Here is a 14,804-nt window from a genome sequence, read left to right as displayed (position 1 = left end):
CACCTCCATAGAGAAGGAGCCGGTGGGTAGCTCCTGCAGGTCGTCTGGCAGCAACCCCATGCTGGCCTCGGCGAAGTGGTCCAGTTCCTCTTCTATCGTCATCTCCATGCCTTGATCAGTTGATCTGCTAGTAGTGCTTCCATAGACGGTGGATCCGATCTGGGAAGAGGTACGGCACGGCTAATTTGGTCTCTGTTGACGAGATGGATCGGATCGAGTTGTCGATTGATCAGCTCGATTGCTTCCCGGCCTCCTGGATGCTCCCTTCCCCCACATTTATAGCCAGGTCGCAGGACACCACAACAACCTGATCGACCTACCGAGTCCGAGTCCTACCAAGGAACCTTGATCGACGTACTGAGTCCGAGTCCGACTCCATATTGTAAACTAATCGATATATCGTATTATTTGATTGATTGAATTATTTGTTTTCTATTCATATATCTTAATCATTAGGAACTGATGAACTTTTATAGCCTTCATGTTAATCCTCACAAGATGCTCTAAGAAAAGGATAGTAATCCTAAAAGTTCTTACAAAAAATCCGAAACATCCAGCCATCATAGACTAATTATCATTGATAGTAATAAGCTATTAGATCTAAATAATTATTAGAATAATTTCTGAATGATTTACACACCCCTGCCGTTGTGCAAATAGTTAAAATGACCCATAAATGTCTATGCGAAAATTCAGAGAACCCTTTGCATCCGGTTACTTAACTGAACATAAGGCGAAAAGTATGAACCATCACAATACATGAACTCTTGCAGTTCAAAACCCACGACTGTAATCTAACAGTGGACCTGATGTAACTCACAACTAACAAACTTCATATACACAGGGTTAAGAACGGCTCATCGCATTTGGCAGGGAGAAAAGTGGCTTGAATGTCAGAACTAGACCAATTACGGACACCATGTTTAGCATCAGGAACAGGATCTGATCACCTGCATTTTGTGTAAATGAAACAAATATACGCACTTAGTTATTATATTCAGTTTCCTGTCATCATTCTAAGGTAAGGCAAACGGCGAAATTGGAGGAGCCATGTATATGTCCTTTACCTGGTAAGAACAGCCCGCTTATGTGTTTCTGAGCCCATGAAAACCTGTGAAAAGGCAAGAAAACAAGTTAACCGGTGCTAATTCAAGATATTATTGTTATGTGGAAAAATAGTTGATTTCTTGCCATAAAAGGTAAAGAAAACCCAAAAGAAAATACTTACAGAATCCCTGCTGCTGCTGGAGCGACAGCTTTGAACATTGACATCAGAGTCACGGAGATGCCATTTGCAACACCTCTCTGTTCTTGTGTCTGCGCATGTTTCATCAGAGAAGTGAGAATGCATCGACAGATATTGAGGTTATTAGACAGAACTGATACGTACCACTGCAGTGTTTTGCAGAATGTTGCACGCAATAGTAATGGTAGCCTGTTTTGTTCAGATGATACATCAGAATTTGTTTGTAACAAAAAAATCCCTTTTGAACTTAACTTATATTTCCAAAAGAAGATAATTGTGCATTATCCAAGAATTCGCTAAATTAATGCTCATTTACATCAGCACAGATGATATCAACGTTTCCCTATTCTAATGGCCGATGCCGATAAAAGAAACTTTTGCCATCAAAAGCACTTCCAGTTATTGTATTAGGATGGAATAAAAGATGGTTCATACAAATTTCAAAAACAAAGAAACAAGGAAAAAGAAAAGGACCAACATGGTCCGGCAAACGTGTTCGTAGAAACTGGACTTACAGCAAACATGTTCTTCAAAAGCGATGCTATGTTGATAAGTATCTTGAGCTCCGGCCCATGTAGGTTGGTCATGAAGGGATATGTTGCAAGGAGAAGTATGGATAAGACCTAAGAATCAAGTGTACATTTGAATTTGGTACTAGAAATCCGTTTCAAAGAATATTTCTTTCCATTTCAAAAAAGAAGAATTTGGTACTAAAAATGACAAATCCTATTAAACCAAACACTCATTTGAATTAAGTATGGGCAAAGATAAATTAGACTGAAGAAGTATCTTGATAAAGCTGTGGATTTGCTTCGATACACCTCTTTTAGAAAAATTTACGCAAGGAGCACCTCTTCAGTCTCCATAAAAAGGATCAATCAATATTCTCCTCTACCTAATATTCAAATCTATATCTAATAATTTTGATTTGATTCATTTTGTCCCATTGATGCCTATTTGTTTCCCCAAATATTATAAACTATTTTTGAAAATTCTAAATTCTTTTACAAGAGCGTACAGAAGTAAACCACATGAAGATGCATTTTTTGCATACCGCCGCAGGACGAAATGGCTTGACTGGTCCAAAATACTTGGAAAGGAAAGGATAAATTGCAAGTTGATATACAAGAACACCAAAACCTAAAAAAAATGAAATTTTTGTCAGCTAAATAATTCAATGAAAATTCTAACAGGAAGTGGTAAATATGAGTGCTATTTATATAGTAATTCGATTGTGCTTGTCATATTCAGTTTTCAGTGGCTTATAACTTGGAAAAACAAAACACACCTGAGATGGCCAGAACAGTTCCAACATCCTGGGATGTCAAACTCAGGCCCCGAAATTTTCTGCTGCTAACAGCCCAAAGTGAAAATATCTGAAGATAGTTTTTACACAACATATTAGCATCCCCATTTGCAGCTTCTTATTAGAACACATCTCAAGGGCCAAAGTGAACATTACCTCAAGATAAGCTGTGTCATGCAGAGAAAAGATACAGTAGAGGATTACTGCTGACATCAATTGCCAGTTCTTTAGCAGATTCTTTGTAGATTCACCTCTAGATTCTTTAGCCTTTCGAGCATCTAAGTTGGAGTCACCAGCTTGTGCCTCCAGTTCATCAATAACTTCTACCTTGTCATCATTGTGAAAGTGCAGTGTTTCCTGAGAAGATGGGGTAAAATTTTGAGGAACCTTCTTGAGATCTTTAGAAAGTTTCGAAAGAAATGTTTTTTCAAGTACAAAAGGTTGCAATGAATGGAGACATATAAGTCCAAATATATTTCATTTATTTTCTTGAAAGGATGTAGCTAGTTGGAATTCCAAGAGAAAAATCAAAAGGGAGATGAGGTGGTGTACCGGAAGCCAAATGCATGCAATACAAGATCCTGCTGCTAGTACCGATATGACGAAGCAAGGGAGGAAGTATGGAAACCTGAAAGTAGATCCAAATTTAAAGGTTTATCTAGACTGAAAACCAATATAATACTAATAGTATGATGATAAAAATTTACCTCCCAAATATGGACTCTTCAGAGAAAAGATTGGGGTACTTTTTTGCTGGCTAATAAAGCATAGAGGATAGATAATGTTAGTCATACATTTTTGAATATTTTCTTTGTTACACTATTAGGTGCAATCTTATGTATTAATGTATATACAGTGAAATTAACCTAAGGATATACTTATACCCACTTTGTTCCATATATATGTTCTATTCTTACAATCTTGTTGGATGAAAATGTTTAGCTTCAGCTTGTTTTTTTTTTTGACGTAACAGAACAGCTACAGCTACATACATGATGCAGCCATGCAGGCACAAACCGGTAATCCTCACCTGTGCAAGAAAGCCTCCAATAGCAGGTCCAATAACAAGAGCGATCGCTCGTGACGATGTAACCTAGGACATTATGTTAGACGTAACTTAGCTACAATGAAGCATTACAAACTGAAGAATTTGCTCAAGGAAGAAGTTGAACACAAAATACAAAAGGGATTGCTCTTACAAGAGATATTCCTAGAGCTTGGTGCTCTTTCCTGCAGACTTCTGAAGCATAGGCCTATAAAATACAGATGCGAGCAACCATGAGAAAGTAGGACCTAAATATTAGTAAGCTCATTGGGCCAGCCATCCACACGGTGAGTTACCTTGATTGGCCCCAGTATGCCACAGAGCAATCCAAGTAACCCCCTAGTTACAATTGCCATCCAGTAAGTTGTGCTAAGGCCAAAAAGCGTGTTAAACACAACCCTGAAAGGAGAATCAAAATAACTTTTACTTCAGTCCTGTTTAATTGAGTGCGAAGTATGCTCCCACAATGGGTCTAAATATTATGTTCCCTACACTGAGAGGATGCTGATCACAATGCATGGCTTCCTTCCATACTTGTCAGCAAACATGCCCCATGGCACAGCACTGATGGTTCTTCCAAGGAAATAAGTTGCCCCTAAAAGATAAATGAAATATATCAGTAACACAATAAAGAGCACTGAAGATAAACCATAGTCAAATTAAAGATAACCGAAGGTTTACTCAATTAATCAGTGAAAATGACAGAAGACACTGCTCACCAACAAAACCAGCATAGAACCCAATGTCTCGCTCTTCTTTTGCGATTTTCAAGTCCCTGATCTGTTGGATGGCAAAAAATTAAGATGAATATTTAAAAGAAGTTTTATTTTAAATTAATTGAATATTCCAAGTGTTTGGCACGTTACTGAATGTAAAGCTTGTATTTTAGAAATTTGCACATACCATGAAGTACAGATACGGGAACAATGACTGGATTGGCAGAGCTGGATCAGGAAAAATATAAGAGTTTAGCTATTGAATGAAAAAAAAAAGAACTGATAACAAAAACAGACATATATTTTGGACAGTATAAGACGCCCCGTAAAAATGCATTTTAACATAAAAAAAACATGAGGTCCATCACGTGTGCAGAGTGTTCAAAATGAACATGTTGGCACTTTCATAGTTCCATGTCACTAAATTTGCCAATCAATATTACGCATGAGTTGTACTAGCATGTTTTCACTAAAGAGGTGCATGCCAGCATGGTGCAAAAAAAAACAGTGAATGCTAAGTAGCAAGTAAAATGAAGTAAGCAGGGGCTGTTTTGGACCACTCCTGACTCCTGGTAGTCTGAATTCCTTCTAGTGACGTTGCCAGCTGATATTTAATATCATCCAGCATTCTGAAATCTCAATCCATGGATGTCAACTGGTAAGCACCAATGAAGGAAAGACAACCAACCACTGTCAAACTGGAGTACTTTCTTCGTTGAAACTTGCTCAGGAAAACCCCTGAACAAAACAACCATAACCTATGCCACGAATAAGCACCAGCACTTATATATTTAGGCAGTGCCAAAGAACAGATCACACTATCAGCAGGACTAGACACATCAGTCCTATGTGCAGAGGTTTTGGTATGAAAATGAATTGTCTTTGTCTACTACTTTTCTAAAAGTCACACTCTGAATTGTTTGTCTTGAAGATGTAAAGCCCTCCTGCATGCGTACTCTTGGAAAATAAAAATCACTCCGGATTCGACTCTGAGAATCAGATTCCCATGGCCTATCAACATTGTTCTTCAGTTAGTGACGGTCACCGAGCTTGCTGTTTCGCAAGACGACGACTCGACATCGAGATCAGCGCCCCACGTCCGATCCCGTGCGGTCGATCTGCTGCATGTAGAAGAACTAAGAGACGACACGTACGCATGGGCATTACATTCGTACCGGCGCAGAGGCAGGAGATCCAGATGTAGAGGAAGGCCGCGTACGGTATCCGGTCAGAGGCCATCACCCTCCTCTGCTGCCGGCACCCGGGGCAGCGCTCGCGCCACGCCGGCGCCCCGTCGCCGACGAGCAGCGGCGCGCCGCCGTCGCCACCGCTGCCCGCCATGGTCGTCCGGGCAGCAGACGAAGGTCAGGAGCTGGACGAGGACGCCGCCGGGTGGGGTACGCGCGCGCGTGTGGTGGCTCTGTCCGGGTGGATCCGGCGCATGGGAGCGGCAGGACATGCTCCTTGGGCAACGAGGAGCTGACCAAATGGAGTTTAACCGGCGCTGATGTGTGATGCGCTAGTGCGAATTCTCGGCCTCTGGAGCTGAGTTCCTTCCTTCGTTTTCGGGGTTTTATCTTGGGTTTGGCTAAAATTAGGAGGCGGGGTGATCAAAGGGTTGGCTGGGTCTCTCCGTCCCGTTTGGAACGGCTTCGATCACTGCCAGTACATTTGCAAGTACGTTCCCCGTTTGCAGTTTCCAGACTTGTGCAAAAAGTATCTGAACTTGTTAATTGCGTAACTTGAGGTTAAAGTATCCTCTCGATCAACGTGTGGTTGCCGGTTATTGTGCTCTCCGCGGTCCCCGACGTCTACGATAAGTGCGGTCCCATTAGGATTGTCTCTTTTTCGCTGTTTTCTAGTTTACGTGTAAATATGCTTGACCACCACGAGTGATGAACCTAAGGCGAGGCGGAGCTAGAGGAACAATCTCCTCTACTACAGTAACGAATAGTGTTCCACAGTACCACTGCAATATGCTACAGTTGTGTGCCAGGTGGAACTGGAACAGGCCGAAACCCGGCCAAACGGGACCTAGTATAAGTTTCCTAGAAAAGAACGTGGGACAAGTACCCTCGTGAAATCCACGTACACATCGCCGATCCCGCCCTGATGAATAGGACCTGTCTCGAGTCGACTGCATGCGCGCTCGATCTCCCGGCCGGACGGAAACGGAAGCGCCCCGGCCGGCGAATGTGCGTAGCTTCCGAGAAGCTTCGTGGCTCCCCGCAACGGACGAGCCGGGCGGGCAGCACCGGCGGCCACGACGGCCCCCGATCGACCAAGAGATTTAGCCGGCCGGAAAGAGGCGGCGCTGTGCCCGCAGCAGCGGCGCCGGGGCCACGGCCTCGAAACGGAAAGCCGGCCGCGCTTCCAGGATCCGAACGGATGGGGACCGGCTCACAAGCATGGAGGAGGAAGGTGGAGCGCGTCGTGCCAAGCCGGCGCCAAACCCAACCAGCGAACCAGACAACCACGGCGCCGCCGCCTCGTCCTCCGATCCCATGGTATGATCCTCGCAGCGGAGGACGAGCTAGCGCTCGTCGGATCAGCTCGACCGATGGCGCGATCCCGTTGCACGGTTACGGTAGCAACTAGTTAATGCCAGCTGGTTTACTCCTGCTTCCGGTATAGCTGCGGGGCCTGCTGCCGTTTCTTCAGTTCAGACTACTACTGCGCCGCACCGCACGTTCGCGGTGGAGAGGATCACCGGATGGACGACCTTTTCTTCATCCGTTCAGATTTCTGAAAACTTCAGTCGGGACTAATTTGCCTTTCTTCTAGAGAAACAGTTCGACCGGTAACGTACGTTGCGTTTAAATAAAGTAGCAAAAAAAAAGCCAAAACTCCTATGTTCGTTCGCTGCTCCCAAATTTCTTATCAGCAAATCCACAAGCTAAGTCATCCGCGCACCGTGAATCACGTACCGGTTTATTAGGTGAGTAAACTAAGATATCCTTATTTGTATGGAGCCCATATAGGATATAGTAATCTGTAGGGGATTATATTAGGGGTGCTACAGGACACGAACACGTACACGTCCAGGTGAGATGCGCGTGCGGCGGAAGCTTCTAACGCAGCGGCCGGGTGGCGCTCCGTCTGGAGCTCGCGTGCGTGCCTACCCAAGAACCCGAGAGAGAGGAGGGGGGGGGGGGGTACGTAACGCCAGGAACAATCGGGAGAAAAGTGTGAGCGATCGAGCCGGACTGACCGGCGGCGAGGCAGACGACCCAGATGTAGAAGAAGTTGAGGTAGGGGACGCCGGCCCGGGACTTGCTCGCCTCCTCCACGCGGCACCCGGGGCACCCCTCGCGGCACCGCGCCCTCCTCCTCCTCTCCTCCCGTGCCGCCGGCAGCAGCAGCAGCGGCGCCGCCGCCGCTGGCGAGCCGTCCTCGCCGCCGGCCATTTCTCGACCCTCTAGCTCTCGGCTCTCGCAGCTGCCACTCGATCGGAAGAAACTATACTAGCTAATGCAGTGAGTGACGCCAATTTGAAGAGGGTGCGTCCGTTCTTATAGACCACGTGAGACGCGCACCCTGACATTCCCAGAGGTCATGCGCGTGAACGGGCCGGGACAGGCCCTTGCGTGCGTTTTCTCTTTTCATCACACGACCGATCAAAAAGGGAGTTATTACAGTTTAGTTAATTCGGCTGTTTTTAGGTCATCCGGCAACATTTATTTTATTTCCACCTAATTGCTTCGCTTTGGTGCTCCCCAATCTCCTTGCATTGGATCTACACGTATTGGAAGGGCTTGACGGAAAAGATTAGTTAAGAAAGGTAAATATGATAAGAGCTCTTAGAACGTGTCATTCCATCTCCACGGCGCTGCGAACTTTGATCGCGTGACTGTCAATTCCCTCCCTCCACTCCTCTTCGCCGCAACAACGCAGAGCTATCATAAATCGTCGTTATTATTATCGAGTAATGTCTACCTATTACTAAAACACACAACGTTTATTTCCACCAAAAAGTTTAGCTTGATCCAAACGATAGATGGACCCAAAGCATAAATAATGAGAACTGAATAACAATACTATGTTGTAACCTAAACGGATTTAAATATAACAAAAAGGTGAAAACAAGATAAATCCATGTAAAAGAAAATTTACCACAGGTTCGTCGCAATGTACGGGCATATATGTTAGTGTGTATATACCGTACGTTGCGGGTCAGACTGACCGATAGCCGGGCTCGCCTATCATCTGGCTGTGTCACCGCGGCCGTCCGACCAGGATGGATACATGATCGGTCGGCGTCAAGGTCAAGAGAGAGGAGGACGGAAATCAGAAGCCGCGCGCGCCGTAGACGACACGATCGACATCATGGGGTACGCCGCCGCACGTATCGCCACCAGCCGATCGACCGGTGGGATGAGGAGCCGACGGCGACGGGTACGGTCGATGATCGGGCGCGGATCTAGCTACGGGGACGGCGCTCGCTCGCTCGCTAGCTCTAGCTATAGCCTAGAGGTGGTCGCGTCGCTAGCTAGCCAGAAGTTGCGATGCGTAAGACGGACAGCGCCGGAACGTCTCGTCGCCGCGCTCGTTTCGGATACTAGATCGAAGAAGAGAGCGACTCCGGCAACTAGCTAGGGGCCGGTGCACGGTGGTTTCCAGGAAGCTTCCCTCGCTCGCTCGCGGCCGTCGCCGTCGTCGTCCGTCCGCTGGCCGCCGGATCATCGCCGGCCGGAGGAATAGCCGCGAGACCAGTGTACCGTGCGAGCGTACGGACATCCCGATCCTCGCCGTCGCTACCACAGCAAACGTCCGTGCGGATACGCCGCCGCCTCGCTTCGCTAGCGGCCGCGCCGTCCCGCCGTCCCGTTCCCCGGCGCGCGATCGACTCCATCCACGCACGCCGGCCGCGCGATCCGCCGGGAATCGAAAAGGCAGGCCGCGCGCAGCTTCCGGGAAGCTTCCGGCCGGCGTCATGACACGCCACGCCATGCGGGCAGCGAGTGATGGCATGGGCGGGACCGACGGGTAGGTGGACAGCGGCCTCGCCGGGCGGCTTCGTTCACCGGCACGTCGTGCACCGGCCATTACCCGCCAGCGCGGCCACATGACAGGAAGTGAGCATTGTGTTGTGGGTTCTTTTCGTTGCCGGCCGGGCCTTTTGCACACTTGCTTGCTTGCGAGCAGCATGATGCTGTTGTGTGTACATGACGACCGGCGCAGGCTGCATTGGCCGGCTTATAATGTACACGTACAACGTATTTAACCGATAAATCTTTGGCACGGTGGCCGGACGGACTTGGGAGTTTGTATGCTAAATTGCTAATGAAGAGCATCTGGTGACTCATCGAGTATAACTTTTTTGTTACTTATGCTCTAAGGCCCGTCTATTATTGCGCAGTTATCAAGATTGAAAACTTCTCTTATTTTATAAAACTTCTCCTCCTTTTTCATCATAAATAACTCTACTATATCAGCAATAGCATGACATTTAATGCTTATAATATTTCTATAATACTATTAGTCTAATATGATTAAGATCTAGAGAGAGAAAAAAGGTGCGCATACGCGTGTCGCTGTTGGTCGAATCTGTAGCCCTCGGCAGTCTACTCGATCAACGGCCGTTCGTTGACCAGCGCAGCGCCCCCACCGCAGATCCATGCCGAGGTCACGCGCGACAGCGAGACGGAGGGATGCAAACAAACAGAACTGCAGCTGGCCGGGAGAACCGGACAACAGCGACCTGCGTTCTCTGCCACTGCCACACCACATCGCCGCGTACGCGTCCTTCTCCCAACGTACGGACAGATAAGAGTGTACGGTGACCCGGTTACTAGTCTAGTCCGTTCTGACTAGCCAGGCATGCAGCGACTACCGTTAATTCCTTAATTCGTTGGGATATTCTTTGCAACTGTTACAATATACTAGTAATCCTAAATTAATCTCTCTACCTGCCGTTTCTTCAGGCTTCTACCGCATTCCAGTGATGCTAGAATAATGCAAGCTGCAAACAAACAGCACACAAGAAAGAGAAAAGACGGAAAAAGAGGCCGGGGCCGGGGACGGGGGGACTCACCGGCGACGAGGCAGACGACCCAAATGTAGAGGAAGCTGAGGCGGGGTACGCCGGTCTTGCCCTCGTTCGCCTCGGCCAGCCGGCACCCGGGGCAACCCTCGCGGTAGCGCTCCGTCGTCGTCGCCCCCGCCAGCAACGGCGCCGCCGACGCCTCGCCGTCGCCGCCGGCCATTTCGTTCTCGACCCGCCGGTCGGTCCCTCCCCTCGCAGCTCCGCACGAGCCACTGGACTGGAAATCGGTGTGCGTGGCGGCAATGCGTGCAAGGCAGGCAGGCAGCTATGTGCCTGTGGCCGGATCGGAGGAAGGCCGGGCATTTTCTGTAGACACGGGCGCGAAGCAGGAGTAGGTTCGAGTGGGCGCGCGGCGCATGGCCCTGCTGGGCCGCCAGTCCCTCGCGGCCGCGCCACGTGCCCGAACGCGTGTGCTCGTTGCGTGGAAAGTTAGGGGTGTATTTTTTTTCCCCTTCTATACGGGAGCAGCATGGAAGCCCGTACTGAATCTCTATAAAGTCCGTAAAAGGTCTTCGCTGCCCAGTCTAACTAGGCGTCCATTGGATCCCCGGATGGGCCCAAAAATCAGGTTCGTGTAAAAAAAGTTCTCTGCAAATATCCCGCAATTTAACACATTCACAACTCTCAAATTGCCTTCCACAAAAAAAAACTCTCAAATTGCATCCGGAGATAGATGCAGATCAACCAAACGCTCTATTTTTTTTTCCTAAGAAGTAAACTCATGCAATATGTTTCCCGTCATTTAGAATATAGGACAGCTCTACGAAACCCCTTCGAGCAAACGGGAGATTCTTATCCTTAATTAAAAAGACATAGTAGTACTGTTCTACAGCGCTTCCTCCAAAGAGGTGTGCTCAAATTGTCTGTTCTGTGTATCAAATATTTCCTAGGTACTCTTCAAAATTCTTATCAACTGATAGAGAACATTTACTAATTTGGTTTGAAATTTTTCTCAGAAAAAAACAAATTAGCAACCAAGACATTTCCTAAGAAATAACATCAGCCACCTACTCGGCTATTCTCACAATTAAGCTAAAAGTTCCTTCCTTATTTATTAAAGGAATAAAAAATAACCATCCCTGTTTACCCCCCAAAAATAGAGAAACCACAGAAGTTGAATCGTTGGATCAAATAGATATCAACGGATCCAAATTCAGGTGATGGGCTCGTTGAAATGCCCAAGTGCCCAATTGTCCCGTTCTTTTTCGTAGTAAGGGGCCGTCCAAACCTTTCTTATTAGGACGGTTTCTTAGCATTTGTTAGGATGCCATGTATTGAAAAATCTGACATGCTAAGAGGTTTAATGAGGTGAGAGGATGGAATCATTTCAGAAATGAGAAACCGAGTTGATTAAGGACCGAACAAACCGTCGGAGATTATTTGGCGTTGGGAAAATTATGGTCTCTACTGAGTGGACCCACATGCTAAACCGGTCCTCTCTAACGATAGGCGTTAGGAGAGTAGCGGCTCCCCCGCACGAAGCATGCTCCGCCGCGGCCGCGGCTAGTGCCCATGCTTCCCTCACCGCTCATGTGGTGCCCACCTGCCCCGCTCACCACTGGAGCCTGCCACTCGCTCGACGCCTAAGCTCGCCGCTCAATGCTCCAAAGCTCCGCCCACTCACTCGCCGCTCGGGGTGAGGATGAGTGGAGGGGGGAAGTGTGAGAGAGAAGAGAGAAGAGGACGTGGTGAGAAGAGGGACCAGATAAGGATGTACGAAGTTTATGGATCCACATAAATAAACTATGCATTGGGTGATTTAGTTTTTATATAAAGTTTCTAGGTGACATGGCAGCCATGGAAACTTAATAATTTCATGTTGAGATTACCCTAAGGCTAGAGGTGCAGTCTCCAAGTCTATTTTACCACTAATACGTACATTGCTTACATACAGCCATGACGTGCGTCTTAAGAAAAAGAAGGGAGTTATCCTTTGCATACTAAAATCTAAGTACTCCCGGTGTTATCACAGGTGGTGTAACTATCGTACTTTATTTGTACCATGGGTAAGTATAAAGTCTGTTGGAAAATACTCTCCCGTGCAAGCAGCAAGTTCTCCTGTACTTTATTTGGTCTTGGTCTGGCCCACCAAGCCCATCGACCGATATATGCGCTAGGATAACACGCAAGCCACGTGGACGATGCGGATCGGGCGCCCGAGACGACGAACAAAAATGGTAGGTATATAAACGTTGTACCGAGCGGTGCCCGTAGCACGCCGGCCGTTTAGGTCTAGCTAGGACGTCGACGAACGCGCAGCAGGCGTAGCTAGCTTACGAGAGAAGGAAAAGCCATTATAGACGACGCGAAGAAGATCGAGTACATGCACGAGCTAGAGGGGGGGCAGCTGGGGAGAAAACCGTTGAGGGATCGGAGAACTCACCGGCGGCGAGGCAGACGGCCCAGACGTAGGAGAAGTTGCGGTAGGGGACGCCGGCGTAGGCCTTGTTCGCCTCGTCCAGCCGGCACCCGGGGCACCCCTCGTGGCGCTGCCGCCGCCGCCTCCCACTCGCCGCGCCGCCGCCCAGCTGCAACGGAGCCGACGCCGAACCGCCGTCCATCTCGCCGGACGGTATGTCCTCTCGCGCCGGCGGTTACGAGACGCGCGTGGTCTACTGCGTGTGAGCACTGCACGTGTGCATGTAGCGAGCGACGACCGATCGCGCGGGGAGTGCAGGCGCGTTCGTATATATAGACGCCCGCTGGAGTACGCGCGCGAGGCGAGAGGAGAGAGGGTAGGCAGTGGCGTATAGCATTGCCAACGTCGTGGACTCGTGGCTGCTCCCGCCATGTTGGGCCGTAAATGCCTTTTCCTACTGGGCTTTCGTTTATTTGCAACGAGGCCTGTTTTGTTTATTTGCTTATGAGTTTGCTCATTATTTCCGTATTTTTCCTGCGTGGTTGCATCAACAGGGGCGGATACACCGGAGGCTGAGGGGGCTCCAACCCCCTACCTCCATAAAGTCCATGGAGCCCTCTCTAAGCAGGGCCTACTCTATGATTTTGAGAGCCCTAGTGCGAACTTAATATTATAGACTTTTTAAGCTAATATATTTATATGTAACAGATAAATGAGAAAATAGCATTAATAATAAATTTAATTGTTGAAAAACAACGTTAATAGTACAAACTAAATTAGCGGCAAAATAAAACTATATAGTATAATTACCAAATTTAGAGAATCAGAAAGCAACAGGAAGGCCACTTAGTATCTCGGTGTTACCATGATACGGTGATGGGTCTGCTGGCGCCTACTGGCTAGGAAGTAGGAACAGCAACAGGCGAGGGCACGCACACACACCAAGAGGAAAGCAACGCGATCCCAATCGACAAGATGATGATTCGTCGATCTTTTTTGCCTCTTGAGCGAGGGCCGGCGATAGATGATAGGATGATTGATGATGATCCACGTACGGTGTGTGTTGTGCCTGCGCTTTAGGCCTTGATCTTGATCACAGCCTCCTTCTGACTTTGTGTGCCTGCACGTGGCTGCTGTGGCCGGAGAAGTTTTAAGACCTAGAGCATGGAGGTATATGGACATATTAGCTCTTGGCCTCCCTCCGCTTGGGCCCTGGCGGTCTCCTCCGTTGCATAGGCTTAGAGCCAGGTCTGCCTCTAAGCCCCCACTATAATTTCCGGCCATGGTCGAAAAGGAGGAGGAAGAAGAAGAGAAAGTGAAGGAGGAGGAAGAAGAAATGGAAGATGAACCTCTAATATTTAGCTTCTGGATCCGCCACAACTAGATACCATGCCTAAAACGCTTAAAAAAGCATAGAGATTATAGTACCTCCGTTTTTAACAATACACGCTAAAATTAATTAATTTATTTATTCTAAACATCATATATTTTAAGATGGAGGAAATAATTTTAGAATTGGCAAAATCACGGGTACACACGAAAAAGCAATTGGACAAGCTCCAAAACATCCCAAGGATAAGGTTGCATGGAATGAAAATTTGGAGTTTAAGATAATTCCAAGCAAATTCTACGGTCCAGTACACACTTAAAATAATAGAGATCTGGTCATCTACTCATCTTCCCTCTGTCCTCATTAAAAGAAAGGTAATATTAGGATTGGAACATCCGATGCCTAGAAAAAATTGGACGCTCCGACTTATGTTGCAAGAGATAAGTACCGATGTTACAATTATTGTTTTTTACATTGCATAGTAATGGATGTTGCATGAAACATGATGTTTATATTGTGGTGGAAATTTTCCATCCTCAAATCGGATATCAGAGTCATTTATATACATTATTTTTTATATTGCAAATGTTAATTTTTAATATTATACTATTATTTATCTATATTGTGACGAAAATTCTGATCGGATGTCTGGAGGCTAGCTGTGCCAGAAAAAAAATCTTCCGCACCTCCTGGTTTGGCCAAACACGTGTGCATGCGACGCTGAGTTGGCTGGACGCCCACGCACGCGTCAGGCGC

The 14,804-nt window shown here is 47.3% G+C and overlaps 1 protein-coding gene across 3 annotated transcripts; it reads right to left on the bottom strand.

Annotated features, from left to right (window-relative positions):
• Positions 1–631: 631 nt before the first annotated feature.
• LOC112894415 (protein ZINC INDUCED FACILITATOR-LIKE 1-like) lies at positions 632–10,555 on the bottom strand. 3 transcript variants are annotated; one of them, XM_025962120.1, is made up of 17 exons: positions 10,348–10,555; positions 4,501–4,541; positions 4,317–4,377; positions 4,090–4,192; positions 3,894–3,996; positions 3,752–3,805; positions 3,583–3,645; positions 3,260–3,309; positions 3,105–3,180; positions 2,709–2,909; positions 2,535–2,622; positions 2,301–2,386; positions 1,762–1,869; positions 1,391–1,435; positions 1,229–1,317; positions 1,068–1,111; positions 632–950 (listed from the first exon to the last, which is right to left on the bottom strand). In XM_025962120.1, exons 1-17 carry the CDS (start codon positions 10,517–10,519, stop codon positions 847–849), a joined length of 1,488 nt encoding a protein of 495 aa, XP_025817905.1. In that variant the 5' UTR covers positions 10,520–10,555; the 3' UTR covers positions 632–846. The 3 variants fall into 3 exon arrangements, with proteins under 3 accessions (XP_025817905.1, XP_025817904.1, XP_025817906.1); XM_025962119.1 differs by lacking the exon at positions 10,348–10,555 and adding an exon at positions 7,525–7,805; XM_025962121.1 differs by lacking the exon at positions 10,348–10,555 and adding an exon at positions 5,489–7,453.
• Between the last annotated feature and the right edge of the window lie 4,249 nt (positions 10,556–14,804).

Source organism: Panicum hallii, chromosome 5 (assembly GCF_002211085.1).
Source record: "Panicum hallii strain FIL2 chromosome 5, PHallii_v3.1, whole genome shotgun sequence".
In the NCBI taxonomy this organism is placed as follows: Eukaryota; Viridiplantae; Streptophyta; class Magnoliopsida; order Poales; family Poaceae; genus Panicum; species Panicum hallii.
This window is presented reverse-complemented; position numbering and strand designations above follow the sequence as displayed.